This window comes from Phoca vitulina, unplaced genomic scaffold (assembly GCF_004348235.1).
Source record: "Phoca vitulina isolate PV1807 unplaced genomic scaffold, GSC_HSeal_1.0 scaffold108, whole genome shotgun sequence".
NCBI lineage: Eukaryota > Metazoa > Chordata > Mammalia > Carnivora > Phocidae > Phoca > Phoca vitulina.
This window is the reverse complement of record NW_022589811.1, coordinates 1,642,002-1,651,213: the sequence shown is the minus strand read 5'-3', so window position 1 is coordinate 1,651,213 and position 9,212 is coordinate 1,642,002. Positions and strand designations below refer to the sequence as shown.

The window sequence follows — 9,212 nt, the reverse complement described above, 5'->3', positions numbered from 1 at the left end:
AATAAAATCTTTAAAAAAAAAAAAAAAAAAAAAAAAAAAAAAAACTGAAAGTACAGAAGGTCATTTGGGTCAGAATAAAATCACATTCTCTAGCTGGGTTCCCCCCAGAACGCCACTCTCATTACTGTGTGTGGAGTTCTGAGCACTGTGAAGTAGCAGCATCCACGGGTCCTGCAATGAGCGTGATCCACCAGATGTGGATGTGGACATGTTTCTAGGTAAATATGAGAACAAACACATGCCACTGTGGTCTGTTTCCCCTCGAAGGTTTTCTTCCCCATGCTGGGCAGAGCCATTTGGCTTTTACTCTTCATTCGTATCCCGGCCCTCCTTCCGCCACCTGCACTGGGTGGAGAGCCAAGTGGCAGTTTCTCTGGTGGTATGAGCCCAGTCTGAATGACCGAATGCTGCCTTCCAAAGAGGATTCTGAACGTTCTTCCAAGGACGCAAGAAACTACCACGGGACTTCTGGGATGTAAAACGTTGTAAGTGCTCAAATACTTCTCAGGAAATGTGCTTTTATCTTGATTTGAGATGCTAGTTGTTGTGCAAGCTTTAACTGCAGCCTCCAAAGATACCCAGAATGTTCCACTTACTGGCCACAGGGGAGAAAGGTAAGCAGAGCTAAACAGCTACTGCCCAACAGCTACTGAACCTCCCTGTTTTGCAAAGTGCATCATGGCTGGCATGCAGTGAAGACAGGAACTGGTCTCGAGGAACGACAGCAGTGGCCGAAGACATTCTGCTAAGCGAGCACATGTCCTCCTGGACCAATCCCAGGCCTCAGCGTTCTCTCCGGCGCTGGAATACCAACACATCTCCTGGAAAGGGGCCCACACCACCTCCCGGGATTCCCTGGCTTTCCCCAAGGGTATGGCTTTTCTCTCTCTCACCAGAGACACTGATGTTCTTCCAAAGGGCCGGATCCAAGTCTCGCATTTCCTAGCTTCCACCACCCTGGTCTCTAATCTGCGGTAAACCATTGTTTTTAAAACAGTAATCCAACTAAAGATTGAATTTTAGCAAGAGAGAAATAATTAGCAAATTCATTGCCTCTTTACATATCTGTTATATAAACTGTTTCCTCACCTAACAAGTTCAGTTTACGGGAAAGGTGCTGGGTTTAGCACACTGCCTGATATAGAGGAGATGTTTAACAATACTTGTCACACAAAAAGGGGAAATTCTATTTAATGCAATTCACACCCCAAAACAAAACATCTCAGACCAAGGACTGACACTCAAGCTCCTGGGCAACCACTAGAAATGGTGTGTAAAATCAAAGCCAAATACATTAAGTAGTTGACTTTTTCCTAGTTTGGACCACAGGGGAAAAAAGTACGTATGAGCCAGACAGCAGCCCGTTTTGCAATGCTGACTGTAGCTCTTCAGAGCCTCCTGCACCTCTTTCTCATTTGAAAAGAGAGAAGGGAGGAAAAATACTATATTATGGTGACTGGGATTAAAGACAGTGGATGATTAAAGTGGAAATTAGCAAAACAGAGGACAGCAAATCAATATAGAAAAATCAACAAAACCAAAAACTTGTTCTTAGTAAATATCAACAAAATTGATAAACTTTCAGCTAGATTGACCAGGCAAGAAAGAGAGAAGACTCCAGTTACCAAAAGCGGGAATGAAAGAAGGGATATCACTACCAACTCTACAGAATATAGAGTGTTTAAGAGGAATCCTATGGGGCGCCTGGGTGGCTCAGTTGGTTAAGCGTCTGCCTTCGGGTCAGGTCATAATCCCAAGGTCCTGGGATTAAGTCCCGCATCAGGCTCCCTGCTCTGCAGGGAGTCTGCTTCTCCCTCTGCCCCTCCTCCCACTTGTTCTCTCAATCTCTCTCTTTCTCTCTCAAATAAATAAAATCTTAAAAAAAAAAAAAAAAAGGAATACTGTGAACCGTATGCCAACAGAGTAGAGACTTAAATGAAAGGCACATATTCCTAGACAGACATAAACTAGCAAAACTGACTTAAGAAAAAACAGAAAATCTGAATAAATTTGTAACAAGAGATTGAATCAGTAATTTTTAAACTTTAAAAAATGCTCAGGCCCAGATGGCTTCACTGGTGAATTCTGCCAAACATTCAAAGAATTAATATCAATTCTTCACAAACTCTTCCAAAAATAAAAAAAATAGAAGATAAAGGAAAACTTCCCAACTTGTTTTATGAGCCCAGTATTATCCTGATAACAAACACATTACCAAAGAAAGAAAACCACAGACCAATACCTCTAATGAATATAGATGCAAAATCTTCAACAATATATTAGCAAAACAAATTTAGCAACACATAAAAAGGGCTATTAAACACCAGGACCAAGTGAGATTTATCTCAAATGCAAAGGTGGTTTAACATCTGATAATTAATATAACACAGCATATTAATAGAATAAAATAAAATAAAATAACACATGATCATCTCAATAGATGTATGCTGTGATCTAACTGTAGTCTACATTCTTATGTTGAAATCCTAACTTTCAAAGATGATGGTATTAGAAGTGGGGCCTTTGCGGGGGGGCGGGGGGGTTCTTAGGTCATGAGTGTGGGGCCCTCATGAATGGAGTTAGTGTCTTAATAAAAGAGGCCCCAGAGAGCTTGCTAGACCCACTTTCACCATGTGAGGACACAGCTGGAAAGCTCCTGCTATGAACCAGGAAGAGAGCCCTCTCCACCACCACGCTAAATCTGCCAGCACCATTATCTTGGATTTAGAGCCTCCTGAACTTTAAGAAATAAATTTCTATTGTTTATAAACTATCCAGTCTATGGTATTTTGTTACAGAGGCCCAAACAAGGCTACGACAATGGAGAAAAAGCATTTGACAAAATCCAACACCCCTTCGTGATACAAAATAAAAATAAAAAAACAGGAAACACTCAACAAACTAGAAATAGAAGGGAATTTCCTCAAAGAGCACCCAATTATGAACACTCACAGCTAATATTATCTTAATGGTGAAAGACTGGATGCCTTCCCCCTAAGATAAGGAACAAGACAAGGATGTTTTCTTCTGTCTCTTCTATTCAGTACTGTACTAGACGTTCTAACCAGGGCAATACAGCAAGAAAAAGAAAGAAAAGGCATCCAGATTAGAAAGGAAGAAGTAAATCTCTATTCACAGATGACATGATCTTATATATAGAAAATCCTAAAGTATCCACTAAAGGGTTAGAACTAACAAAGGAGTTCAGCAAGATTGGAAGATACAAGATCAATACATAAAAATCAATTATATTTCTCAGAGAACAAACTGGTTGTTGCCAGAGGGGAGGTGAGTGGAGAGATGGGTAAAATAGATAAAGGGGACTAAGATAAAAAAAAAAAGAAAAGAAAAGATAAAGGGGACTAAGATATACAAAATTCCAGTTATAAAATAAGTAGGCACAAAGATTTTGAAAAGTACAGCATATGGAATATAGTCAATAATATTGTAATAACGTTGTTTGGTGACAGATGGTGACTACACTTATTATGGTGAGCACTGAAAATGTATAGGACTGTTGAATCAATATGTTGTACACCTGAAATTAATACAACATTGTATGTTAATTATACTTCAACTTTAAAAAATGAAATAAAATCAATTGTCTCTCTATACACTAACAACTGAAAATGAAATTATGAAAACAATTCTATTTACAATAGCATCAAAAAGAATGAAACATTTAGGAATAAATAACAAAAGTACAAAACATAAACTCTGAAAACTGTAAAGCATTGTTGAAAGAAATTAAGACCTAAATAAATGGAAAAACATCACATGTTCATGGTTCAGAAGACTTAATACTTAAGATGTCAGTACTCCGCAAACTGAGGGCACCTGGGTGGCTCAGTTGGTTAGGCATCTGCTTTTGGCTTAGGTCATGATCCCAGGGTCCTGGGATCGAGTCCCACATCGGGCTCCCTGCTCAGCGGGGAGTTTGCATCTCCCTCTCCCTCTAACCCTCCCCTTTCTCTCAAATAAATAAAATCTTAAAACAAAATATTCCCCAAACTGAGCTACAGAGTCAATGCAATACCTATCAAAATTCCAGCTGGCTTTTTGTAGAGATTGACTAGCTGATCCTAAAATTCTTCAGGAAGTGCAAGGAGACCAGCATAGCCAAAACCATCTTGAAAAGAGCAAAGTTTGAAGATTCACAATTACCAATTTCAAAACTTAACTATGTATAAAGCTACAGCAATCAAGACAGTACGGTACTGCCATAAAGATAGAATCAATAGAATACAACTTAGGGGCGCCTGGGTGGTTCAGTAGTTGAGTGTCTGCCTTCAGCTCGGGTCATGATCCCGGGGTCTTGGGGCTGAGCCCCACATCGGGCTCCCTCCTCAGTGGGAAGCCTGCTTCTCCCTCTCCCACTCCCCCTGCTTGTGTTCCCTCTCACTGTCTGTCAAATAAATAAATAAAATCTTTAAAAAAAAATAAAAATAATCTTTTCAGCAAGTGGTGCTTGAACAACTGGATATCCACATGCAAAAGAATGAAGTTTTATATATGTGATACATGAAAATTAGCTCTAAATTGATCATAAACCCAAATGGAAGAACTAAAACAATAAAACTCTTAGAAGAAAACAGAGTTCATCTTTGTGACCCTGGGTTGGGCAAAACCTTCTTAGATACAACACCAAAAACATAAGAGACAAAAGAAAATACAGATAAATTGCACTTCATCAGAATTGAAAATTTTTGTACTTCGCATGATACCATAAAGTAAAAAGACATCCCACAGAAGGGGAAAAAATATTTGCAAGTCATTTATCTGATAAAGGGCTAGTTAGTATCCAGAATATATGAAGAACTTGAACTTCTCAAGAATAAAAAGACAACCCAATTTTTAAACGGGCAAAGGATTTGGAATAGACATTTCTTCAAAGACGATATGCCAGTGCCAAGGAGGACATTAAGAGAGGCTCAATTTCACTCATCGCTAGGGAAATGTCAGTCAAAACCACAATGAGATACCACTTCACACCCACTAGGATGACTACAATCAAAAAGAATAACAAGTGTGGACAAGGATGTGGAGAAATGGAACCCTCACGCACGGCTGGTGGGAATGTAAAATGGTGCAGCCAATTTGAAAAACGGTTGGCAGGGCCTCGAAAAGTCAAACATAGAGTGACCATATGACCCAGCAATTCCTCTCATGGGTATTTACCCAAGAGAAATAAAAACATACACCCATATGAAAACTTGTACACGAATATGCATACAGCATTACCCATATAACCAAAAAGTGCGGGGGGGGGGCGGAGACAAACATCCATCAACTGGTAAATGGATAAACAAAATGAGGTACACCCAGACAGGGGAATACTATTCGGCCATAAAAAGGAATGAAGGACTGATACGTGCCACAGTGTGGATGACCCTCACAAACATGGTAAGTAAAAGAAACCAGACACAAAAGGCCACATATCATAGGATTCCATTTATAGGAAATGTCCAGAATAGGCAAATCTAGAGAGACAGCAAGTAGATTAGCGGTCGCCTGGAGCTGAAGGGGTGGAGGGGAAATGGAGAGTGACTACGGGGTACGAGGTTTCTTTCTGGGGAGATGAAAATGTCTGGAATTTGATGGTGGTGATGGTTGCACAACTCAGTGAAGACGCTAAAAACCACTGAGTGATATACTTTAATGGGTGAATTGTATAATTAGTGAATTATAGCTCAATAAAGATGTTTGAAAAAACCTATGTATGTATGTGCTTTATGTAATACATAAAACAAATCTATCATCTATATACTGTTTGATGAGTTGTTTAATTTCTCCAGAGCTTCAGTTTGCTCCCTTGTAAACTGGGAATAAAAAACACCGACCTTACAGAGTTCTTACAAGAGTAAAGGCATAATATTAACCCTGTTAAGAAGCACTAAGAAGAAATAGCTCTTATTATCATACACCCACATATAAGCGGTCAGTTTCTTCCTAAAAGGGATCTGTTCAGATTTCATTACAGTTTATAGTGGGGCTTAGGGTCTCTAACCAATGACATTAGTTCAGTGAGCAAGAGCGTTCAGAATTAAACTGGAATTCACATTGGAAGCTGATCATTTCAGTTTTTCCTTTATGTTTCTTCAGTCATGAACTATACCAAATTAAAAACACCCACCCCTTCAACTATGATAGTGCCCCCAAAGAAAAAAAGCAGTGAGATTTCTGCACGTCCCCATCCTAATTGCTAATTTAAGCCCACTGACTTTGCTTGCTCAAAGCCTTGTTTTCATCCTGCTGCCCTCCCGAGGCAGTAAAAGGCCAAGCTGTGAGTGCAGGCCGCAGAGCCAGACAACAGGCCCACGTCCAGGCCCCTGACTAGCCTCAGGTGCATTAACCAACCCTTCTGTGCCTCCAAACCCAACACAATGTAAGTGCTTCATCAACCATCACTGTTACCTCTGGCAGGGGTGGGGTGGGGTGGGGGCTCCAGCAAGAGGCTGCTAACTGGCCTTCCATTCTCTCCAGAAGTCCACCCTCATTCCTGTGCATCTCAGGCTGCTCTGGTCCTCTGCAGCTGTGGCCCAAACTGACCAACCCCCCCTCCCCCCCGCCCCTGCCAAGTCAGGCGGGAAATGGTATCCATAGGCATAGTTCCCTCAAGTGAGCCTGAGCCCCCGAGGGCCAAGAGGGAGCACGTGAGAGCAGGCTCTAGCTCTTCATCTTGGATGCTTGGCCCCTGGCTCCTGGAAGGCCTCCAGCCAACAGGCACCAACCTGAATGTGTGCCCAGTGCCCCACCTGGCCTGCTGCAGACTGGGGCGACAACCCCAGGGTAGCTCCCCGTCAAGCTCTGAGGACTGCTGCCGCCTATAACATCCTCTTCCTCTTGCCCTGATGGTATACTTTCACCTGCTGGCTTCCTCACTGGGGCCCGGCCCTCGAGTCAGGCCTTATCTGCCACCCTCCACCCTACTCGGTCCTGGGTTTCCCCCCATCTAAGGTGCACTGACTGACCTTTGCATATGTCCCCTTAAGTGTTCACTCATTCTCCCAGCATCCATAAGAAGGCCAGGGATGTTTAACAGACCTCTCTAGCTAAATGACAAACAACATAACCGTGACACAAATCATTTCCACTGCACCGACTTCAAGGCCCCACTGAATATTAAAGACAGTAGAGCTAATGCGTTAAGAGGCACTTAATAAAGTGCCTCTGCTGAGCCAACATGGAAAGCTCGAAACAAATGCAGAGCTGGCAAACTCCACACTCCAGCTCTCAGCAAGACCTTGGGGTGGGGGCTGACTCACGCACACTCAGAAACGCGCCTACCCTCTTCCTCTGGATAAACTTGATTCCTTCTGTGCTGTTGTTCCTAGAACAAAATACAACCCTTACAGCTACCGGTGTGGTGTGCCTGCTTCGAGTCTCACTCGTGGGATGGGAGGAAGGAAGGAACGGAGAGCAGAAGCTCACTGGCAAACAAAACACTAAGTGAAACAGCTGGTTGTATTGCTGGGGTGATAGGAATTTTTTGTTTTTAACTATGCAGCCAACACACGTTCCTTGCAGAAAAACTGGGGCATACATAAAAGAAACTGAATGCCCAGGAAGATTATCATAATCACAGCAGCAATGATGATAAATGGGATTACTCTCACTTACTATGTGCCGCGCTTCCACATCTGTTCTCTGCCTTATTTTCCACGATTCTGAACTGGAGGGACTCTTACGGAAAGAAGCAGAATGCAAGGGTTAAGAATACGGCATTAGGACAGAGTCTGACGTTCTGGGTTCACACCCTGCTTCAGCCACAGGCTAAGCAGGCAACTGAGCCTCTCCACCTTATCTGGTTTCCTTATCTGTAAAATGGGAATCATGAAAGCATTCACTCCAGGGCAGTGTGAGAATTAAATCTAAAATTGCACAGAAAGCATTTCAGCACAATGCCTGACAAATGGGTAGGCTCTCAGTGCTACTCTCCCTATTTTTACAGATGATAAAACAATTCAGCAAGGGTAAATAACTTGCCCAAGCTCACAACGTTATCAGTATTAGTACTGGCCATTAACCCAACTGCCTCCAAGTCACGAAGTCCGTAGTTGTTTCATAATCAAGAGACTCTTGACAAATATGAAAGCAACAAAATATTTCCTGCCACATATTTTAATGATATCAATGAATAACTTCTTAACCCTGAACCAGTTACATAATTTGCAGGGCGCGGTGAAAACTGAAAATGCAAGGCTCCTTGTTCGAAAAAAAATAATTAAGAATTTCAAGACGGTGGGGGCGCCTGGGTGGCTCAGTTGGTTAAGGCTCCAACTCTTGACTTCGGCTCAGGTCAGATCTCAGGGTTGTGAGATCGAGTCAGGCTCCATGCTCAGCAGGGAGTCTGCTCAAGATTCTCTCTCTCTCCCCCTCCGCCCCCCTCCCACGCTGTCTTGCTCTCATTCTCTTTCTCTCAAATAAATAATCTTAAAAAAAAAAAAAAAAGAATTTCAAGATGGTGACAGCAGAGCATTATACCAAGCATACCCCTTCTGAGCACAGGTAGCATGCCCTTGAAGCCAGCCCCACCTCTACCCCTTCAATGGCCAAGTTTCAGGATTGAGATTAGATTATGTGGTCATGACAGTCAAGCTTTCACGGTAAAGATGTTATTTATGAATCGGCTTCAACTACCGAGTCCTCAGAGAGGACGGGTATACTATGAAATGATCTACGGGGATAAACAATAACAAAGTCAAAACCAAATAATTAGCAAGTATGAATATCCTTCCTTTGACCCCCTGCCTTGACAGTATAAAGTGTGAAGGATCTAATTTACTCTAGGAAAATCTGCTGCAGAATTATAATTCTCTGATCACGAATGTCCTTAACATTTTTCGAGGTAAGAGGCACAGAGAACTTTCAATGAATTACAGCCTACAGGAAAAGGAGAGAATTCAACTATGCCACATTTTAGATGGTAAACCCAAGACCGTGTTCTTATCAAACAAGTTTTTCTCCAAAGAAAAACTGCACTTCATTCAAGCTCTTTTCTTCACCTCCAATGAATAGAAAGCCTGCTGTTTTCAGAAATCAGTATTGAAAGAGTATGTGGCGGGGCGCCTGGGTGGCTCAGTCGTTAAACGTCTGCCTTCGGCTCAGGTCATGATCCCAGGGTCCTGGGATCGAGCCCCAGATCGGGCTCCCTGCACCGCGGGGAAGCCTGCTTCTCCCTCTCCTACTCCCCCTGCTTGTGTTCCCTCTCT

At 42.4% G+C, this 9,212-nt stretch overlaps 1 protein-coding gene across 3 annotated transcripts in view; it reads right to left on the bottom strand.

The window, feature by feature from the left end:
• ANKRD13A (ankyrin repeat domain 13A) overlaps window positions 1-9,212 on the bottom strand; it is a 33,653-nt gene that overhangs the window by 22,623 nt on the left and 1,818 nt on the right. For 2 of the 3 annotated variants that reach the window (XM_032397993.1, XM_032397994.1), the window contains exon 2: window positions 7,621-7,683. The exons of the other annotated variant lie outside the window; for it this stretch is intronic. In XM_032397993.1, coding sequence (XP_032253884.1) covers window positions 7,621-7,683 — 63 coding nt within the window. The remainder of the gene's footprint in view (window positions 1-7,620; window positions 7,684-9,212) is intronic. 3 annotated transcript variants of the gene reach the window in all.